The following is a 23,382-nucleotide window of genomic DNA, read 5'->3' on the forward strand; positions in this document are numbered from 1 at the left end:
ATAATGCTGTCCCAAGGCCACTCCAGTGAGCTTGTTTCCTTATGGTAAAGTGAGCCTATGTCCTACCCAGTAATTCAGCACTTAGTAAATGGACTAAAAACGTTAAGCAACAAATCCATAAAAAGGTTTTGATGACAGAAACTTATTTTCCTACTAAGACAGTTCATGCATGTTTACTGCAAAATGAAATCACTTTTAAGTAAATGTCGTGAAGTGAAGGCATCTAGCTTTCATTTTCTGTTAGGGATGAAGAGTTTCACTGGTTCGCTGACCTTCCTCCTCTTCCTGGAGCTCTCCAAACTGTGCTGGCTGTATCCCAAATCTGTGCTTTGAATCTGTGAGGATTATGAGAGAAGCACAATTCAATCAAGAGTCTGACATCTACACAAAGCACACACAAGATGGGCAGAGCAACATTAATCCCGCCAGCTGCGTAAGGGATCCAAACCTGCTCTCCCACGGGCAGGCTGGCCCTGCACAAAGGCCCTGCTGCCAGCATCAGAGTCTGGTATTCCAAGTTCCAGGAGCTTACGGCCCCTGGAGACCGCCAACTCCAGGGACAGCTTCTTGGCTCTCTCTAGTGAATTTAGCACATCCAACTCTTGAGGGAAGGACTGTCAAGGTTGCGGGGCAGCAAGAAGGAGCTAAGGGTCAGGAGAGATTTAGGATCTAAATGTAAAGAGTCCTTTAGAGGCAAATACAATTTAAATCCCACTGTCAGTTCACAGACACCTGTAGCCTTGCCTTTTCTACCATAAATTCAGATTAGTGGATTAGGGAGGACCATGACCCTCCTGATCGGCAAAAAGCAGCCATTATTGATTAATTGTGTATTCTGGATACATCCATAGTATGTATCCATAATATACAATTCATCCTTAAGCTCAGCTTTGGTAAGGATTTTAGAATGTATCTTTGCTTAACTGAGTGAACCCTAATCCCTGAATTTCAAGAAACATATAAAGGACATTTTTATATTTTCCAGCCACTAGATGGGAGGAAAAGTTTTTCCATGTCTTCTTTCTTTGGTAGGAGAATGAAATGAGATATTGCACTACAGAAAATTAATTAATATGACCTTCTAGCCAGAGTCTTGTAAAACTCCCACCAAAAGACTGGATGGGATATGCAAATGAGGTGTTTGTGGCCCGCCAAGGGGAGCAGGTAGCTTGCCAACATTGTAAATAAGGTGCATTCCACCCTTGTGGGGGGTGGGGCCATGTAAATAAGGTCTACAGTCAATTTTTCCATCCCAGAGAGAGAAAGGGGGGACCTGACTGCAACAAAGAAGAAGAGATGAAAGCAGAGCATGGCCTTCAGGCCTGGGGTCCCTGCACTGGGAACCTCCTAGACCCAGGAGACAGAGAGCTGTAACACTGGAGGTGATAAAAGATGGCAAGAAGCAGTGGCTGAGAAATGGTGGCTGCAGAGGCAGCAGAACCAGGAGATGAGCCCAAAAGAGGGCCATGGACTCCCAGCCCACCCAGTGAGAAAGCTGAGTGCCTTCAGCCAGAAGGCTTGCTGGTGGAGTGGGGTGCCTCTGGACACTTACTGACAGAGCTAAAAGAGCTTTATAACAATTGCCCGAGCAAAGCAGAGGCTAGGTTAAGAGGCCGAGGGTCAGAGAGAGACCTGCCTGCAGGCATGGCTAAGAAGAGGCTGTTCTGATCAAAGAACTGGGTCCTGAGTTGTTGCAAACCTCAAATTGCAATATTGAAAGATTCTATGGGCAAAATATTGAATGTTGCATGAAACATAAAAAGCAGATAGAAGGAATACACAGAGTCACTGTACCAAAAAGAATTGGTCAGTGTTCATCCATTTCAGGAGGTGGCATATGATCAAGAACCAATCATATTTAAGGAAGAAGTCAAAGCTGCACTGAAGGAATTAGCAAAAAACAAGCCTCCAGGAACTGACAGAATATGTAATGAAATGTTTCAACAAACGGATGCCACATTGGAGGCACTTACTCATCTATGCCAAGAAATTTGGAAGACAGCTGTCTGGCCAACTGACTGGAAGAGATCCATATTTGTACCCATTCCAAAGAATGGTGATCCTACAGAATGTGGAAATTATCGAACAATATATCATTAATATCTGACTGCTAACCAGAACACTGATGGTTCAAACCCACCAGCCACTCCTTGGAAGGAAGATGGGGCAATCTACTTCCATAGTGATACTGCCTTGGAAACCCAAGGAGGGGTTCGCTATGAGTCAGGTCCAACTCGATGACACATAACAACAACAACACTCAAGTAAAATTTTGCTGAAGATAATTTAAAAATGGTTGCAGCAGTATATTGACAGAGAACTTTCAGAAATGCGAGCTGGATTCAGAAGAGGATGTAGAACAAGGGATATCATTGCTGATGTCAGATGGATCTTGGCTCAGAGCAAAGAATACCAGAAATATGTTTGTGTTTTATTGACTATGCAGAAATATTCAATTGTGTGGATCACAACAAATTATGGATAACATTAAGAAGAATGGGAATTCCAGAACACTTGATTGTGCTCATCAGGAACCTGTACATGGAGCAGGAGACTGTCATTCTATCAGAACAAGGGGATACTGCATGGTTTAAAATCAGGTAGGGAGTGTGTCAGGGTTGTATCCTTTCACCATACTTATTCAATCTGTATGCTGAGCAAATGATACAAGAAGCAGGAATATATGAAGAATGTGGCATCAGGATTGGAGGAAGGCTCATTAACAACCTGTGATATGCAAATGACACAAACTTTGCTTGCTGAAAGTGAAGATGACTTGAAGCACTTACTGATGAAGATTAAAGACTACAGTCTGTGGTATGAATTACACCTCAACATAAAGAAAATTGAATAATAGTAGTATTAACTGGCCTTCCTTGTAGGAGGAGTATGGATAGTATCCTATCACCATCAGCATTGTATTTCAGGACAGATCTTGAAACATTCTTCATGACAAATGCCACACCATTCCTCTTCAATATGTCATACCTGGCATAGCAGATCATATGGTTGTCTGATTCAAAATGGCCAGAACCAGACCATTTCAGCTCACTAATGCCTAGGATATTGATCTCAATGGATTCCATTTCATTTTTGACAACTTCCAATTTTCCTAGATTCATACTTTGTACATTCCATGTTCTGATTTTTAATGGATGTTTGCAGCTGTTTCTTCTCATCTTTGAGATGTACCACATCAGCAAATGGAGGTCCTGAAAGCTTTACTCTATCCACATCATTAAGGTCAGCTCTACTCTGAGGAGGGAGCTCTTCTTCAGTCATATTTTGAGTGCCTTCTGACCTGAGAAGCTCATCTTCTGGCACTGTATCACACAATGTTTCAGGGCTATTCATAAAGTTTTCCAGTAACATATTAGACACAGCATCACTGCTACTCATAAGGTTTTCACTGGCCAATCCTTTGAGAGGATGGCCCTTTCCTTCTTCTGAGGTTGTTTTAGTCTGGAAGCTTTGCTGAAACCTGTCCACCATGGGTGACCCTGAAGGTATTTGAAATATTGGTGGCATAGCCTCCAGCCTCACAGCAACCTGCAAGCCACCACAGTATGACAAAATGACAGACATATGGTGGAGGAAATTTTTAGCACCATGCGTTTTGGGAATAGTTGATAAAAGGGATGGATAAAGGACAGAAAATAAGGAAAATCCACTGAAAGAAATTTATGAAGCAGTTAGAGTCCTTAGATCTCCTCCCCAACTCTGAAGAATGATACAGTTGCCTCTCTCCCACTCTAGCATAAAATCAGAGGTTTAATATGTTAGGCCATAAAACAAGCTTCAATAAATTTACAAATACTGAAATACTACAAAGCATCTTCTTGGCTCAATAAGCTATAAAATTAGAAATCAATAATAGGAAGACCAAGGAAAAAGAAAATCAAATATGTAGGAACTGAATAATAACACTGCTCAAAAACTACTGGGTAACAGAAGAAATAAAGTGTGAAATAAAAATTCCTAGAAATAAATGAGAATCAAGATACAACTTAACAAAACCTTTGGGACACAATGAAAGTAGTACACAGAGGTCAATTTATAGCAATAAACATACACATCAAAAAAGAAGAATCAAAATCAACACTTAAACTCAACAACTCCAACAATTAGAAAAAGAACAAAAACAAAAACAAAAAACCCTTCAGTATCCAGAAGAAAGGAAATAATAAACATCAGCACAGAAATAGCAAAAAGCAAACACAATAGAGAAAATTGACTAGACAAGAAGCTGGTTCTTGAAAAAGATTAACAAAATCGACAAAACCCTGGCAAATTCAACAAAAGAAAAGAAAGAGAAGATGCAAATAACATGAATAATAAGTGAAAAGGGCGGGCAATATCACAACAGAACCAAGTGAAATAAAGAAAGATAATAGATTATTATTAAGAACTGTATTCCAACAGATTTAAGAACCTGGAAGAGATGGACACATTTCTAGAAACACAAGACCTACCTAACTTAACCCAGTCTGAGACAGAATACTTGAACAGACCCATAACAAGAAGAAACTGAGCAGGTAATAAAAAAAACTCCCCACAAAAAAAAGCCCTGGCCCAGATGGCTTTACTGGAGAATTCTATCAGTTGTTCTGAGAAGAGCTGACACCTGTACTACTCAAACTATTCCAGAACATAGAAAAGGATGGAATACTCCCAAATTCATTCTACAAAGCAAGCATGACACTGATACCAAAACCAGGAAAAGAAACCACTAAAAAGGGAAACTACAGACTAGTATCCCTCATGAATATAGATGCAAAAATCTTCAACAAAATCCTAGCCAACAAAATCCAACAACATGTCAAAAATAATAATACATCATAAACAAGTGGGATTCACACCAGGTATGCAAGGATGATTCAACATCAGAAAAACAATCAACGTAATTCATCACATAAATAAAGAAAATAACCATGTGATCATGTCAATTGATGCAGAAAAGGCATTTGACAAAGTCCAACACCCATTCCTGTTTAAAACTCTCAGTAAAATAGGAATAGAAGGGAAAATCATCAAGATAATAAGAGAATATATGCAAAATCAACAGCCAACATTACTGTCAATGGAGAAAGACTCAAATTATTCCCCTTGCAAATGGCAACCAGAGCAGGATGCTCTCTAACACCACTTCTATTTAACATTGTATTGGAAGTCCTAGCCAGGGCAATAAGTCAAGAAAGAGAAATAAAAGGCATCCAAACTAGCAAAAAAAGAAGTAAAGCTATCTCTATTTGCAGATGACATGATCCTACACATAAAAAACCCAAAAGACTCAGCAAGAAAAAATTACTGGAACTAATAGAAAGGTTCAGCAAAGTGACAGGATACAAGGTCAACACAGAAAAATTAGTTGGATTCTTCTACATCAACAAAAACAGGCCTCTGAAGAAATAAGGAAAACAATACTATTTACAATAGCTACCAAAAAGGTAAAATACATAGTAATTAATCTTACCAGGGACATAAAAGACCTATACAAAGAAAACTACAAAACACTACTACAAGAAACTACAAGAGACCTACATAAATGGAAGAACATGCCATGCTCATGGGTAGGAAGACTGAATATTGTGAAAATGTCAATACTGCCCAAAGCAATCTATACATCCAATGCAATCCCAATGCAGATTCCATCAACATTCTTTAAGGACATGGGAAAACCAATCACTAACTTCATATGGAAAAGAAAAGAGACCTCTGATAAGCAAAGCACTGTGGAAGAAGGAAAACAAAGTAGGAGGTTGTGGTAGTTCAGGTTGTACATCAACTTGGCTGGACCTGGTTGAGTGGCTGGGCAGCTGATGGCAGTTATTCCCCATGATGAGACTGGCAATCAACTCCATGGTGGGATCTACCACAAAAGCCGAGTAGCTGCTTTAGAGATGTGGTCTGTTTCCCATATATAAGCAGCAGCTTTGGGAATAGTCTTTAGGCTGATGGCATGCCTAAAGCATGTAGCCGTGTCACTGTTCAGCAGCCTGCTATGCTCTGCGGACTTTGGGACTTTCAATGGACTTGACTCAATGGCCTGCCGTGTGGTTTGGTAACACTGGGACTATGCCTTTTTACGTGTCAACCTTGGGCTTGTCAGTCTCAGCTGTCAGCAGCTGAGTGAAGAAAGGCCTCCAGCTTCAGTGAGATGGGAGCAGAAGGCAGAGCTAAAGCCCAAGGTTGAGGGCTTTCACCCAACCTCTAAAGCCTGACACCTTGAACTTGGACTTAAAGCCTCCAAACTATAAGAGAATAAACTCCCGTTTGTTAAAGCCATCTTATTTGTGGTATATTCTTGTCAGAATGGCCTTAGGTAACCGAAACAGAGGTCTCACACTCCCAGATCTCAAAACCTACTATACAGCCACAGTTGTCAAAACAGTGTGGTATCGGTACAATGACAAATAGACCAATGGAACAGAGCTGAGAATGCAAAAAACAGACCCATCTATCAATGGACAGCTGATGTTTGACAAAGGGCCAAACCCCATTAAATTGGGGAGAGGTAGCTTTTTTAACAAATAAACCAACCAAACCAAACTCACTGCTGTTGAGTTGGATCCGACTCATAGTGACCCCTCCTTGGGTTTCCTAGGCAGTATCTCTACGGAAGTAGATTGCCCAATCTTCCTTCTGAGGAGTGGCTGGTAGGTTTGAACCATCAGCCTTCTGGTTAGCAGTCAAATGCCTTAGGCACTATGCCACCAGAGCTCCCAAACAAAAGGTGCTGGCAAAATTGGATATCCACCTGCAGAAAAATGAAACAAGGCCCATACCTCACCCCATATACAAAAACGAACTCAAGCTGGATCAAAGACTTCAATGGAAATCCCCAAACTATAAAGTTAATCAAAAATACAATAGGGGCAAACCTAGGGGCCCTAATTTATGGCATAAATAGCTATCAAGCATAACCCAAATACACAAGCAGAGGAAGAAAAACAAGATGCCTGCGGCAGTGAACTGCTGAGAAGGAAACAAATCTGCTTTGTAAGTATGCACCCAAATCACTATATATATATTTTTAATGACAGGTTGAATTCTCTGGGCAAGGCAATAAGAGATCTTTGGATAGTAGGACAGAAAGCACAGTTGAAGACAGGGTTATAGTACTGAAAATAGGATAATTAAATGAAAGGATTCATATTGACATCATGATAAATAGAGAAAAATTGAAGCTGTCAATGATTTCATTCTATTTGGATCAACAATCAACGTCAAGTAGGAGTCATAGACACTGATACTTCTTGGACATAACCAGTTACCTCATGGGACTGGTCTTAGGGCCATAGTCTCATGGGACAACTTGATCAATTGGCATTAATATAGTTCATAAAGTTTATGTTCTATACCTTAGTTTGGTGAGAAGCATTTGGGTTCTTAAAAGCTTGTGTGTGTGGCCATCTAAGATATAATTATTGATTTCTACTCACCTGGAGCAAAAGAGAAAGAAGAAAACCCAAAATTCAGAAAAGAAACTAGTCTACAGGACTAATTGGTTATATGAACCTTGGTCTCCTCTACCCTGAGACTAAAAGAACTAGAAATAGAAAACAAACAGAACAAGCAACAGAAATGATCAGCACACAAAGCAAGATGACTTTTCAAAAAGATGAATAAAAAATACAAATGGGGCACAAATAATCAACACCAAAATGAAAATAGAGAAATAACTACAGAAACAGAAGGTATTTATAAAATTACAGAAGACTCCATAGATAATTTCATAACAAAAATCATGAATATCTGAACGCAACACAACGCACTACCGTCAAGTTGGATCCAACTCATAGCGACCCCTCCTTGGGTTTCCAAGGCAGTAACACTACGGAATTAGATTGCTCAACCTTCCTTCCAGGGAGTGGTTGGTGGGTTTGAACTGCCAGCCTTCTGATTAGCAGACATATGCCTTAGGCACTATACCACCAGAGCTCCCTAGGTACCTGGAAGTAGGCAAGAAAAAGATGTGGTATTCATATTTTTTGGTATGAAGTTATCTCTGCAGATCTCTTATGATTTAAGAAATATCTTCTGTTTCTGTAGTTATTTCCCCCTTGTAGAGAAAAAGATAAAGAGTACGTCTCTCTAAACTTGGGAGTAGACAGAAATTCCAGTCTGTGTGGCCACTGTAACAAATTACGGAACCTAGCAAAGAAACAAAGAGTGCTGTGTGGGAGATGGCTGATGTCTGACATGGTGAAAAAGTTGGAGACAGGAGTTATGCTGATCTCCATCTCACAGGAATCAGCTTTGTGCCGATCGTGATTCCTGTAAGTGGACGTAGATGAGTTTTGACATTAGAATACAGCCATCCTGACAATCGCTGCTATGTCTGAGCCCACTGCTGCAGCCACTGGGTCAATCCATCTTATTGAGAGTCGCCCTCTTTTTCACTGACCCCCTGCTTTATCAAGCATGATGGCTTTCTCCAATGACTAGTCCCTCCTGATGATGTGTCCAGAGTTAAGTAAGATGAAGTCTCACCATCTTTGATTATAAGGAGCATTCTGGCTGTACTTTCTCAAGGACTGCTTTGTCCACACTGCTTTCTGGTATACTCAGTATTCTTCACCAACATCACAATTCTAATGCATCAATTCTTCTTCAGTTTTCCTTTCTAATTGTTCAGCATTCACATGCACATAAAGCAACTGAAAACGCCATTGGTCGGGTCAAGCACACCTTACTCCTCAAAGTGGTAACTTTGCTTTTTAACAGTTAAAGAGGTCTTTTGTTCCATATTTTCCCAATGCAATACGTTGTTTGATTTCTTGACTGCTGCTTCCATGGGTAGTGATTGTTGATTCTTGACAAATTCAGTTTCTTTACTGTCCATAATGATGTTGTTTATGGGCCCAGTTATGAGGATTTTCATTTTCTTCATGTTCAAGTGCAATCTATAATGAAGGTTTTGATCTTCATCAGTAAGTGCTTGAAGTCATCTTCATTTTCAGCATGCAAAGTTGTATCATGTGCATATCACAGGTTCTTAATGAGTCTTTCTCCACATTCTTCTTCATATACACCTACCCCTCACTTATTGGCTATCTCATTATCTAACATTTTGCATTTATTAAGATAGTAAAAAATCTACTATCTGACGATTTTATGTATTAACAATATACATCTGGCAGTAACGAATGCCTAGGTATGAGGCAAGAATAACACTGGTTGTCATGGTTAAGGTTATGTGTCAACTTGGCTAGGCCATGATTCCCAGTAGTTTGGCAGTTATGTAATGATGTAATACAGCACATACGTAATTATGTAATTTGGCAGTTATGTAATGATATGGTCATCCTCCATTTTCCTATATGCCAATTTTTGCATAACAACCTGGTCTTGGGAATCTAATCATGTCAATGAGTGAGGAGTGAGTATAATTCAGCTTCTTGGATTATTTGCTCAGAATAGACATTGAATAAATAAGGTGAAAAGATACAACCCCACAGCACACTTTCTCCAATTTTAAATCACACAGTATATTCTTGTTCTCTTCAAATGACTGCTTCTTAAACTATGTATTCTGCGTGAGCACAATTAAGTGTTCTGGATGCTCATTCTTCATAACATTATCTATAATTGTTACGGTACACACAATCAAATGTCTTTGCATAATCAGTAAAACACAAACAAGAAGATGATAAAAAAAAGAACAGCTGCAGCCATCAACAACAAAATGGACAAATAAATTATGAGAATGGTCTACAATAACATACAAGAATATGGATTAATCTTGTAACATAATGTTGAGTGAAAAAAAGAATTCATAATCTATGATTTGTGTCTATGAAATCAAAACAAGAGAAACTATGCTAATGGAAGTCAGGGTAGTGGTAATCCTGTTGGTTAGAACAGTGACGCAAAGTAAGACTAGGTTTTCTAGGGGCTGCTAGTATTCTATTTTTTGATCCTAGTGCTGATTTCACATTTGTATTTAGCAGGACTGGCACTAGGGTGAAGCAAGCAAGATACCTACAGCGTACAATTTAAAGAGGCACTCACTCTTGACACCTGGAAGGAAGTGCCTCCTTCAATTAGTCTCCGGGTTCGCTGCTTACCTCGCCCTGGTCCTGGTCAGTCTGTGAATATTTGTTGGGCTGTATCATTATGATGTGAATATTTTTAGGTTTGTATATTATTCTTGAATTTAAAATGTTAAAGGAGTCTAGTCTACCTCACACCACAAATGAAAATAAACTCCAAGTGGATTAAAAACTTAAATGTGAAAAGATGAACTTTAAAACTTTTAAATAAAGTTTAAAATGTAAGAGAAATGTAAGAGAATAAAATGTGAGAGAATACTACTAATGACCTCATATAGAGGAGGATTTCTTAAGGATATCCAAAATACCTATCAAAGGAAAATATTTGAGTACATTAAAATTAAGAACTTCACTTTATCAAAGGACATCTTAAAGTGAAAATACAAATAAAAAACCTGAAAAAATCGAAACATGTAATTGCAAAACAACAAACAAACAAAAAAACCCAAACTCGCTGCCATCGAGTCAATTTCAACTCATATCCCTTTTGCCTTTCTGAGGTGGTAAATCTTTACAGAAGTAGATTACCCAGTCTTCCTTCCATGGAGTGGCTGGTAGGTTCGAACTGTCAATCTTCTGGTTAGTGGTCAAATGCCTTAGGCACTATGCCACCAGTGTGCCTTATATAATTGCAAAGGAATTATTATTCTGAGCATATTTTTAAAATCAATGAGGAAAAGACAAATAATGTAACAGAAAAATGCATGAATGATTTAACAGCTAGTTTAAATACAAGAAAACCAGAAAGGCCAAAAAACACGAAAAGATGTTCAAACTCACTAATAATCAGGGAAATTCAAATTAAATCAGGACGCATTATCATTTAACATCCAGCAGACTGGCAAAAAACATAAACTCTGACAATAATATGTGTTGACAAGAATGTAAAGCATTTTCATCCACTGTTGGTAGAGTATTCAGGGCAAAATGGTTCAGTAATTGCCATCATAAACAAGGGCTGCATATGCACTGCATAGCAACCAAATCTGTCACACATGGTATTTTGACCTGAGGAGGAAACAATGCTGAATGTTTGACACTTTGAATGTGTGTTGTTCTCCAGAGCCCTGACAATAATCCAAGTTCCTTCATCAGGCTTCTGAAACTTTCAGGAGGAAGTACTGTGGCAGAACTTGTTTTTGTTTTTTCTTAAATTTTTATTGTGATTTGGGTGAAAGTTCACAGAGAAAATTCATTTTCCATACAACAGTTCATACATATTTTGTTTCATGACAAAATTGCAGCAACACTACAATTCCCCACAATGTAACAGCTTTCTTCGCACCTCCTCCCCTAGTTACCTCTTCCCTTTGTCCTTCTTTCCTGTGCATTCCTGTTCCCTGGGCTATCTCCCTGCCTAAACACAGCCCTTCTGTTCTCCCATGATTGATTGCTCTAAGGAAGTGTATCTACCTGGTGTGAATGTTCACCCCATATGCCTGTCTATTGTTTGGCTGGAAGCCATGGGAATGAGTTCAATTCTAGACCTGAAGGGTAACTGGGGGCCATAGTCTCAGGGGTCTCACCAGGCTCTATAAGACCAGTAAATAGTAAACTAGGTCTTTTTTTTATGATTTTGAGTTTTGTTCCACACTGTTCTCCCACTCTATCCAGGATCTCCTGCACTGATCTCTTTCTGAGTGGCTGACAGTGGTGGCTGGGCACCATCTAGTTCTTCTGGTCTCATGGTCATATAGGTTGAGGTTCTCATGGCTGAGGTTCCCTTGGGCTAATGGTTTCCATGTGTCTTTGGTTTTCTTCATTCTTCTTTGCTCTGGATGAGGAGAGATCCATTGTTGCATCTAGATGGCTGCCTGCAAGCTTTTACAACCCTAGTCGCTACTCACCAAAGTAGGATGTAGAACAATGTTTTTGTGTAGTATGTTATGCCAATTGACCTTGATGTCCTCCACAACCATGGTCCCAAGCCTACAGGTCCAACAGCTCACTCCCTCAGGGTGGCTGGTTGTGGCTAAGAAGTTATCATAACCTTTCCTCCATTAGTTCTAGTTATCTGGACATTCTTACTGCACATACAAATATGTATGTAGAAATACTTTCTGCCAACCTAATATATGGTCATGGGTATATTCCCTTTTGCCTAGACATATCAATCATTCAGCCTGTCTGCCTATCTATGTACCCACAGATTAATGTTTGTTATCACTGACAGTGCAGTATTGTATATGTCAAAGGGTTTATCTTTGTTGTCTGTACCCTTTGTGTACCTCTTTGCATCTTCCTCTTCTTCAGTGCTGTGGCAGGACTTTTGGAGAGAAACATTATTGACAGAACTCTGGAGAACAGCACACATTCAAAGGCTGCCATCTTGGAGTGGAACACAGCTATTTGTTTCCTACTCAGATCCAAGTACCAACGACAATAGATTTGGTTGCTATGCAACACTTATATGGCCCTTGTTTATGACGGCAATTATGGAACCATTTTGAACTGGTTCCAATCCCTGATATAAATTGGTACAACCACTTTAAGAAACAGTTTTGCATTACCTAATAAAGTTGAAAACACTATGGAACCATTTTGAACTGGTTCCAATCCCTGATATAAATTGGTACAACCATTTTAAGAAACAGTTTTGCATTACCTAATAAAGTTGAAAATGTGGAAACCCTAGGACTCTTAGGTATTTCCCTAGAGACACTTGTGCACATGTACAGAAAGTAGAATAGAGGTTACTAAGGGCTGGGGAGAGGATGTCATGGGAAGTTATTGTTTGATGAGTATAGAGTTTCTGATTGAGATAATAAAAAATAGATAGAAATATCTATTTAGATATTTCTACATAGATAGCAATAGATAGTAGTGACGGTTACACAACATTATCAATGTACTTAATGCCACCAAACTGTAAACTTAAAAATGGTTAAAATGCTAACTTTAAGTTACATATATTTTACCGCAATAAAAAATTGGAAAAATGATTTATTTATAAATGAAAGAAAACCCACAGATTTTCCAAATTTATGGGTCCCTTTAACAAAAAAAAGTATCTTTTTCCATTCACAGTCATAGTTAATTTCATTTAACAAAGTTTATCTTCTTGAAGACAGTGCTTTTTTAAACTAAAAACTCCAGGAGGTCAAGGGCTAGTTTTGTTTCAGTTTTTATACCTGACACACTCCACTGGACTCTGTTACTATGACATGACCAGAGAAGAAACTGAAAACCATCAATCATGTTGAACTGAAGCAACAGAGGATCAGTAAGTATTGCCTTACATGATTGTTGCACTCCTCCTCATCATCATCACAGTCTAGGCCTTGATGGGCAATCTCAGTAGTGCCATTCTCCTGAAAGAGATTGTTCTCCAAATCACACACTCTGGTGGCCTTAGTTGTGACTTTCACTTTCATGCTGTGAAAGCCAGTGGAGACCAATCCCACTTGCAGGTTGATGGGCTCCCCCTCAAATAACAGGAAGTGTGAGTTGACCCCTTCTTTAAAACCAGGAGGCTGGTAATCATGTGGAGTCACTGCAAAACAAAAAGATCAGAAAGCCATGAAGGAATGTGTTTCAATAGAACAATTCAGATTAATTTTCCATTTGTAGCAAAGACATCTCTTCCAGATGCTTCTAAAATACTTTTATTTACATAAAATATTAGTCCAACATTTAAGAATTTGATTAGCGGTCTCTACTCACCCTCATTATAGTAGTGAAGATTCATAGTAAGTATAACGTCATTCGGAAGGGGTCCAAGGTGTTGCATAAGTATATATAGTTTACGGATCAGTAGAATGCTGGCTTTCTTAATATCTTCACTGTTTGTCCCACTTTCAAAGCTTGTACTGCTGCTATACTCACAGAGGGGAAACAGTGTACTTTCAGACATGCAGTATTGACAATATATTCCAAAAAGAACAAAAATTTTGATTGCATGATCAAATTAATATACATTAAGCATCAGAACATTATTCAGACTATTTTTAGAATATAAATTAGTGGAGTAATTATACTTTTTTTAAACATGTATACAAAGGATACAGCAGTAGCAAGTTCCCCTAAAGCATTTCAAATATGACCTGATATTAAAAATTTGATTTACAAATAACCAAGTACTGTAATAGTGCTAGTAATAGATTTGGAATTAAAAGACCTGGTTATACTGCTAACTAGATGAATGGTACTGGTGAAGTCATTTAGACACTCTAAGTCAGTTGGCTCATTTGTGCAATAAGCTTACAGACATTTCTACACTTCCCCAACTACAGAATCAATCCCAGCTCTGGGCCTTTCTACCACCTGGTTATCTGCCAAAGACATATCCTTCTCATTTCTTGAACAGATTACCACAATGTCTATCTAGCTATTCTTCCCACTTTGTTTCTTGTCCTTACTGCTAAATATTCTCCATACCACTGCCCACATAATATCCCTAATAATAATACTCCTAATAGGAAAATCAGCTTGTGTCACTTAAAATTCTTCTATTTCTCCATTAAATTTGAGAATGCTTGTGTACCATGCTTTTCATGACCAGCCCTGACTTCACCTTCACCTTCATCTGAAGTTACTACCCAGATTCCTCTCACTCACATTCATTTGCATATGCTACTCACTTTGCTTAGAATGTACTTTTCCTACTCCAGAGTCTTCTGAATTCATCTTTAATACCTAGCTCATGTGTCCCTTCTTCAAGGAAATTTTCCCTGATAAGCTCCACACCCTACCCCTCAGGATAACTGTTTGTCTGTTTACTACTGGACAGTGAGTGGCTGTATCTCTCATCTCCACAATACCTAGTTTAGGGCCCAGCTACAGTAAGTACTCAATAAACATTTGTTGAATTAATTCAGGAATGAATATATTAGACTAAATTATCTTCCAACTCTAAGAAGTTTTTATTTCTCTCCAAAGTTTTCTTCTCCAATTAGTTTCACATTTGAGTAATTTTCAGGAAAGAACATATTTTCACAGTGCCTTGCACATAGGTGGCATAGTGCCTAACACATCTGACTGCTAACCAGAAGGCTGGCAGTTCAAATCCACCAGCCACTCCTCAGAAGGAAGATTGGGTGATCTACTTTTGTAGAAATACCTCCTCAGAAACCCAAGGAAGGGTCGCTATGAGTCAAAGCAACTTGACAGCAGTGAGTTGGTTTTTTTTTTTTTTTTTTCCTGCACACAATAAGCACTCAATACTGAAAAGATAATTCTAAGTAAATAAACCACTGGGCATCGCTCTAACTCTTTGGAGTTACAGATGGAGACAGACTAGGAAGAAGGAAGAGGCCATCCACTTCTCAAAGAATTGGCCAGGGAAAACCTTATGAATAGCAGAGAAACTCTTTGAAAGCAGTGTAAATTCATAAAGCAAACATTTAGTAGTTGAAAATACTATCTTCTCTTTCAATTTTGAACAAACTTGAAATAAAGCTTCATAAGCTTGATCTAACAAATCTGAAGGTAGTAACCAGAGTAAAGGGCTACAGCCATGTAACTCATGGGATCCTTCAGGATACATCAGTAAAATCAAATTCAGAACTCCCTTGGATTCTTCCAGAGGAGAACTTATGTTTACTATGGAAGAGTTGATAAGATAATTTTGTGGCAACAGTTATTTAAACAAATGTGTACTTTAGGTTTCTAGGAAATCAGTAATGTACATTACCTTTTCTCCTCCTTAGTACCCGAATTTAGCCATTTTTGTTTTAGTGCTTACCTTCACAGCAAAAGACATCAATCTGGTTGTCATCTTGCCAGTAGTACTTATGTTTGAATTTTAGAGAATAAAATGCAGCTATTTTACATGAGATAATATGAATGAAAAGTGCTGTATAATCTGTAAACTGCCGAACCCAAAGCACCAAACTGAATTCATTATCGTCAAGCTGATTCTGACTCACAGTGACCCTCTAAGATGTCATCTGATCTCTTGACTGCTGCTTCCATGGGTGCTGACTGTGGATCCATGTAAAATGAAATCCTTGACAACTTCAATTTTTTCTCCATTTATCATGATGTTGTTCTGTGGTCTAATTATGAGGATTTTTGTTTTATGTTGACATGTCATCCACGCTGAAGGCTATAGCCCTTGATCTTCATCATCAGTAAGTGCTTCAAGTCTTCTTTGATTTCAGGCAAGCATATCACAGGTTGTTAATGAATCTTCTCTCAATCCTGATGTTGTGTTCTTCTTCGTATAGTCCAGCTTCTTGAATTATCTGCTCAGCATAGAGACTGAATAAGTATGGTGAAAGGACAAAACCCTGGCACATACCTTTCCTGATTTTAAACCACACAGTATCCCTTTGTTCTAACGACTGCCTCTTGGCCTATGTACAGATTCCACATGAACACAATTAAGTGTTCTGCAATTCCCATTATTCCCAATATTATCCATAATTTCTTATGATCCAGATAATCAAATACCTTTGCATAATCAGTAAAATATAAGTAAACATCTTTCTGGCATTCTCTGCTTTCAGCCAAGATCCGTCTGACATCAGCAATGATATCCTTCATTCCATGTCCTCTTCTAAATTCAGCTTGAGTCAGTTTTCTTGTGATGTACTACTGCAAACTTTAAAAATGATCTTCAGCAAAATTTTACTTGTGTGTGATATGAATGATATTGTTTGATAATTTCCACATTCTGCTGGAATGGGCACAAATATGGATTTCTTCCAGTTGGCTATTTAGCTATCTTCCAAATTTCTTGGCATACTTGGAAGCGAGTGCTTCCACCATTGTATCTGTTTGTTCTAACACCTCAATTGGTATTCCATCAATTCCTGGAGTCTCGTTTTTCACCTATGCCTTCAGTGCAGCTTGGATTTCTTCCTTCAGTATCACTAGTTCTTGATCATATGCCACCTCCTGACATGGCTGAACATTAACTAATTCTTTTTGGTACAATGACTAATAAATGTTATGCCTCAGTAAAACAGCTGCACTTGGAATCTGGTAAGAAAATATCCTTGACCTTGCTATTTAATACATTCATATATCTAAAACTCAGAATTTTAGACATGAAAGGAAAACACAGTGCTTTCTTGCCTTTCCATACAAGGACACACATAGGAAAATGGTATCTATCACTGGGATAAGCAGATGACACTGTCTGTGTCTGCAGGCAAATAATTCAGGGGTTTCATCTACCTACCTCAGGCACTGTCTGGCTATACTGAAGTCTGAGAAGATTGGTATATTCATACAGAAATTGAGAAACTTCGGGTTACTGGACAGAGTCTTACAAAGCTCTTCAACCAGCACCATGTAGACAGCCTTATAATTTCTGCTGCTGTGCCTCCAAAGACCACCACCATAATCACCACTACCATGAGGTACCATTGATTGAGTGCTTATCAGATGCCGGCATGGGTAAAGCTTTATACATGCATTATAACAACCACAGTGACTCTGAGGTAGGCAGTACTATTAGTTCCACAATGCAGGTATTAGAACACTACTATTTAGGGAGCTTGAGTTACCTAACCATAGTTATATGGCAAGTAATAGAGCTAGGGTTTAAAGTAGGACTTTCTGCCTTGGGACTTGGAACTTTACCCACTAAACTTGTCTTAGATCCTAGAAACACTACTTTTGAAGAGAAAAAGGAAAGGAGAAAGCCTCTACACCCCCAGCTTCATCTGTGGATTTCAGAAATTAAAAAAAAAAAAATACAGTCTTTTATAATGATAATAGTTTTCTGTACAGTTGGTAGGGAAGTTACAAAAGCAGTATAACTCTGGCTTCAAGAAGCTTATGTTTACCTCAACCCCATATATTTATCATATGCATTAAACAATTAGATTCTACCTGTTGAAATCCATAGTGGCTCCTTCTTTTGTGTATTTGAATTTGAACTGGTATATCTCGGTCACTTTCTAGAAACATTAAAAGGAATAGAGAAAGAAATTACTTTAAAGCCTAGAACTGAACTCAACTCCAGGGATTAACTTTCAGCTAAAAAATAAACAGGCCTATAAAGTGAGTAACAACAAGTAGGAATGTACTTTTCAGATGAATTAACTATACGAGATCAAAAGGGCAGCATTTGCTAAAAACCAAAGCTCAGAAGGCAAGACGGGGCATGAAAGGATGAACGGAAATCAGGAACCAAGGGAAGAAAAGGGGAAAGTGCAGTTACATGAAGGGACTGCAACCAATGCCAGAAAAAACATATAAATATGTATAAACTGTTGAAAGGAAAACTAATTTGCTCTGTAAACTATCACTCAAACTATAATTTAAAAAACAAAAACAAAACAAAAAACCCTAATAAATAAATAAATCCAGAATCTCACCTGAGAAGCAAAGAAAATTTTCACTGTATACCAACTACACTTCCTACATACCTGTTTTACACTATTGCATTATTAAAGAATAATATTTTCAGATATAAAAATAATTTTTCTCCTCCATGTTAAACATGACTTAGGCGGCAAATGCTACCATTACTATTTTATAGTTGGAGAAACTAATGCACAGAGTCAAGTATCTGAATCAGTGTAGGTCAATGACAGTGGAACCAGTTGAGGAAACATTCATTCATGTAACAGATAATTACTGAACACCTACTTTGTATCAGGCACTGGAGTCACAGTGGTGAACATGAAAGAAAATGTCCCTGTATTTCTAGAATATACAGTGTGGTGAGGGAGACAGTCAATAAATAAGTAAACCAAATAATTTCATATAGTGATACATGCTGTGAAGACTACAAAGCAGATGATGTGATAGAGAGTACATTAGGACAGAGGTGCGGATTTGGTTTGAAAGGGCCAAGGAAGGTCTCATTGAAGAGATAATGTTTGAGCTGAGCCTTGGTGACAAGAGGTGGTCATGTGCAGATGCAGGAGAGAGGGGTGGATGTGGGTAGGGATAGCAACTCAGGCAGTAGGGACAGCAATGCAAAAGTTCCCAGAAGCTTGGCCTGTTCTAGGATCACAGAGAAGGCCAAGTGGTTAGAGATTGGTGAGCATGGACAGTATAGTAGATAAGGCTACAGAGGGCTTTGTTAGCCCCAGTAAGAAGTTTAGATATTATTTTAGGTAAACCAGGCCACTGAAGTATTCTAAGGATGTGACATGCATTGTATTGTGTCCTCCAAAAGGATATGTTGAAGTCCAAATCCCTGGTACCTCATTTGGAAATAGCATCTATAAGATGCTGACAGGAGGCCATTCTGGAGTAGGGCAGACCCTAGTCTAAACTGAGTAGTATCCATGTAAAAGAGATGAAGAGACACAGAGAACAGACAGAGGGAAGATGGTAGCCAGAGGAGAGACAGACAAAGGAAAGATGTCCAGTGACCTAGTTTGGAAATACAGTCTTTACAGATGTTATCAGTCAACAGCGGTCCATTCAGGAGTAGGGTGAGTCCTAATCTAATTTGAGTGCTTTTTGTAGAAGAGGTGAAGAGACACACAGAGACGAAGAGAGGGAAGATGGCCAGGGACCTGCTTGGGAAAGTGACTTTAAAGAGGCTCTTAGTTAACAAGAGGCCATTCTGGAGTAGGGTAGGTCTTGGTCTAACCTGAGTGCTACACTTTTAAAAGAGGTGAAGAGACGTAGACAGACAGATGGAGGAAAGCTGGCCATGTGAGGAAGGAGTGATGTTGCAGCTGCAAGCCAAGGAATGCCTGGGTTTACCAGAAGCTGAGAGAAACAAGGAAGGAAATTTTCATGGTGTTGTTGTTATGTGCCCTCAAGTGGGACCCGACTCATACTGACCCCTCCTTGCGTTTCCGAGGTGGTATCACTACAGAAGTAGACTGCCCCATCTTCCTTCTGAGGAGTGGCTGGTGGGTTTGAACTGCCAGCCTTCTGGTTAGCAGTCAAGTGCCTTAGGCACTACACTACGAGAGCTCCCAGAAATTTCCATAGAGCCTTCCAAATGAACGTGTCTTTGCCAACATCTTGAATTCAGAATACTAGCTTCTAGAACTGTGCAACAATAGATTCTCTTTTTGTAGGCCATCCAACTTGTGGTACTTTGTTATGGTGGCCCTAGTAAACTAATGCAGGATCAGAGTGATTGGCATTGCTTTAAGATCACCTTTCTTGCAATGAAAGGCTATTAAAGGCTAAAAATACTTAGTTTAGTGTTGACCACCACCAGTTAGGTTAAGCAATATCTACAGTTGCTATCATCAGGCTAAATCCATAGGCTTAGAGAAGCAAAGTTGAAAGCAAGTAAAAAGGAAAAGGCAAGAATGGAAACATGCAAGGAGGCAGATAAAGAGAGGGGACTGAGAAGACAGAACAGAGGCTTCTCCTCCCATTTCTGTGCTACAGCCACAGCTGCCACTCAGTGACAGAAGTGATTATTACAGGGCCAGGGCCATGACATTCACTCTGGGAGACAGAAAACAAGGTAAGACTCTAGTCCTCAAGAATTTACAACTTAGTTGGGGAGATAAAGTAACCAGCATGGCTCAACTGAGAGCATTAACTTGTGAGGTGCTGCTAGAAAAGGAATTTACACAGGAATAAAGGAGTACGGACAGAATAGCCAAGGAGGATTTCCCGGGGGATCTGGACCTAAGTTGGCCTGAGGATGAGTGGGATTCAATAAGCAGAGGGAAGGAATCTAGACAAGAAGAGGTAAAGGTATGAAGAACTATGAACAAGCATCCTAGTTACCTGTGCTGCTGTACCTGAAATACCACAAGTGTCTGGCTTTAACAAACAGAAATTTATTTTCTTACAATTTACAAGTCTAGAAGTCTGAATTGAGAGCACTGGCTCTGGAGGAAGGCCCTTGACTCCTTTCAACATCTGTGGGTGCAGCATTCCTTGGAGATCTTCATGTGTCTTGGCATCAACCTCTCCCTGTCTAGGAAGTTCTCAGTGTGGGGACCCTGGGTCCAAAGGCTGTACCACTCCTGGCTCTTCTTTCTTGGTGGTACTGAGGTCCCTCCTTCTCTGCTCACTTCTCTTTTCTTTTTATTTTTTGTAAGATAAAAGGTGATGCAGGTCACACCCCAGGGAAACTTCTCTTACATCAGATCAGGACTGAGACCTCAGAAAGGGTGTTGTATCTCACCTGAATCTCTTTAGAGGTGATTGGTTGATCATTACAAAACTGCAAAATTATGCAACTGCCAAACCACCAAGAATTATGGCCCAGACAAGCTGACACATATTTGAGGGGGATATAATTCAATCTATGACATTCTACCCTTTGGTCCCCAAATTTTATATCCTTGCCATACGCCAAACACTTTCACCCCATCATATCATCCCAAAAGTCTTCAATCAACTCCAATTTCAAATTCCATGCTGGGGCAAAATTCCTCTTTATCTGTGAACCTGTGAAATCTGGAATACAGCTTATCTGTTTCCAAAGTACAATGGTAGAACAGGCACAAGGCAGACATTTCCATTACAAATGGAAGAAATTGGAGGGAAGCAAGGAGTAACCCAGTAGAACAATTTACACTAACTCTCAAGGCTTGAAAAGAATCCTCTGTTCTCTGGAACCATCCAGACAGTGGCCCTGCCCTCCACACTGTGAGTGTTGGCCATGCTATCTGGACTCTGGGCAGAGATCCCTTGGGCCTAGGCTTCAGCTGCCTTCCAGGTACACTGGGATGGCAACTCTGCTCCCTTGGCTTTCGGCGTTCCCATCCGCCTCACTCAACTGAGTAGTGACTCCACTCCTTTGGCCTTAGCAGGTCCCGTTCTTCTGCCCCTTGGGTATGGCAGCCCTACCTCCTCAGCATCAGGCAATGGATCTGGCCCCATCCCCCTGGCATTCGTGAATGGCAGCCCCACACTCTGGAAATGAGTTGATGAAGATCTGACACTGAAATCTAGGAGGCTGTGTCTCTACCTTCTGAAATGCCAAAGGCTACAGCCCCACCCCTTGAGACCCCAGAGGCATAATTCTATCCTTTAAGACTATGCAGCTCCGATTCCCATGATCCTTATCTCTTCAGCTTCTGTTTTGTGGTCCTTGGCCTCTCGGCCACTCAACCTCTTTGAGCCTCTTGGCTGGCTTGGCCTCTGCCCTGCTTGGGCTAGTATTACAAAGGTTTTTTTTTTTTTTTTTTTTTTTGGTGATTTGGGTGAAAATTTACAGAGCAAATTCACTTTCCATACAGCAGTTCACATACACTTTGTCTCATGACACTGACCACAATTCACCACAATATAACAGCTCCCTTCCCACTTCCTCCCGATAGTCACCTCTTCCCTGTGTCCATCCCTCCATGCACTCCTGCCCCCTGAGCTGTCTCCCTGTGCATACACAGCCTTTCTTTCTCCCATGACTGTTTTCTCCAAGGAGTGTATTTACCTCAGGTAAATGTTTAACTCCTATGCCTGTCTTTTGCTTGGCTGGAAGCCACCGATGTGGGTTCAATTCCAGACCTGAAGGACGGCTAAGAGACATAGTCTCAGTGGTTCCACCAGGCTCTGTCGGACCAGCAAACCTGGTCCCCCCCTTTTTTTTTCTCCAAATGATTTTGAGTTTTGTTCCACATTGTTCTCCCTCTCTATCCAGGATCTCGTACATAGATCCCTCTCCAAGTGGTGGACATTGGTAGCTGGGCACCATCTAGTTCTTCTGGTCTCATAGTTGTATACGCTGCAGATCATATGGTGTACCAGTTGCTAGGACTAATTCTTTCCATGAATTTTCAGTTTTCTTCATTCTTCTTTGCTCTGGATGAGGAGAGACCCATCACTGCATTTAGGTGGCTGCTTGCAAGCTTTTAAGATCCCAGTTGCTACTCAAGAAAGTGGGAGGTGGAACAATGTTTTGTGCAGTATGTTATGTCAATTGAACTTGATGTCCCCTGTGACTATGGTCCTGAGCCCACAGGTTCAACTACTCGGTCCCTCTGGGTAGCTGGCTGTGACCAGGAAGTGACTACACCTTGTCCCTTGTCAGCTCTATTATACACCTGGGAATTCATTGTCTGCCAACCCTATACATGGTCTTGGGTACACTCCCCACTTCATAGACATACCTACTAGTTCAGCCTGTCCACCCATCTATCCACCCATACACCCATGTTTGCCTTCACTGACAACACAGTACTGTATGTGCAAAAGGGTTCATCTTGTTGTCTGTACCTCCTATGTACCTCCCCATGTCTTCCTCTTCCTTAGTGCCACGATACTGATCACTCACATTTGGTACATCGCCCTTCTCTTCACCCAAATCGATACTTATCTCTACCTATCTAACAGTGTTCCCTCCCCTCCCCTCTCACCCCGGGTAACCAACAAAGAAAATTTCCTTCCATAGATAAACCTTTCCCTGATTTTTACAATAATGGACCAATACAATATTTTGTCCTTTTGTGATTGACTTATTTCACTCAGCATAATGTCCTCCAAGTTCATCCAC

At 39.8% G+C, this 23,382-nt stretch overlaps 1 protein-coding gene across 1 annotated transcript in view; it reads right to left on the reverse strand.

The window, feature by feature from the left end:
- Positions 1-230: 230 nt before the first annotated feature.
- The window catches only part of LOC103209945 (HORMA domain-containing protein 2-like), a 56,928-nt gene continuing 33,776 nt past the window's right edge, over positions 231-23,382 (reverse strand). The window contains exons 5-8 of the mRNA XM_007955866.2: positions 17,838-17,905; positions 13,719-13,870; positions 13,295-13,548; positions 231-335 (exon numbers count right to left, since the gene is read on the reverse strand). Of these exons, the coding sequence (XP_007954057.2) occupies positions 231-335; positions 13,295-13,548; positions 13,719-13,870; positions 17,838-17,905 (579 nt within the window). The remainder of the gene's footprint in view (positions 336-13,294; positions 13,549-13,718; positions 13,871-17,837; positions 17,906-23,382) is intronic.

The sequence above is a fragment of the Orycteropus afer genome, unplaced genomic scaffold (genome assembly GCF_000298275.1).
Source record: "Orycteropus afer afer isolate SDZICR_OR568_19922 unplaced genomic scaffold, OryAfe1.0 scaffold00542, whole genome shotgun sequence".
Taxonomy (NCBI): Eukaryota; Metazoa; Chordata; class Mammalia; order Tubulidentata; family Orycteropodidae; genus Orycteropus; species Orycteropus afer.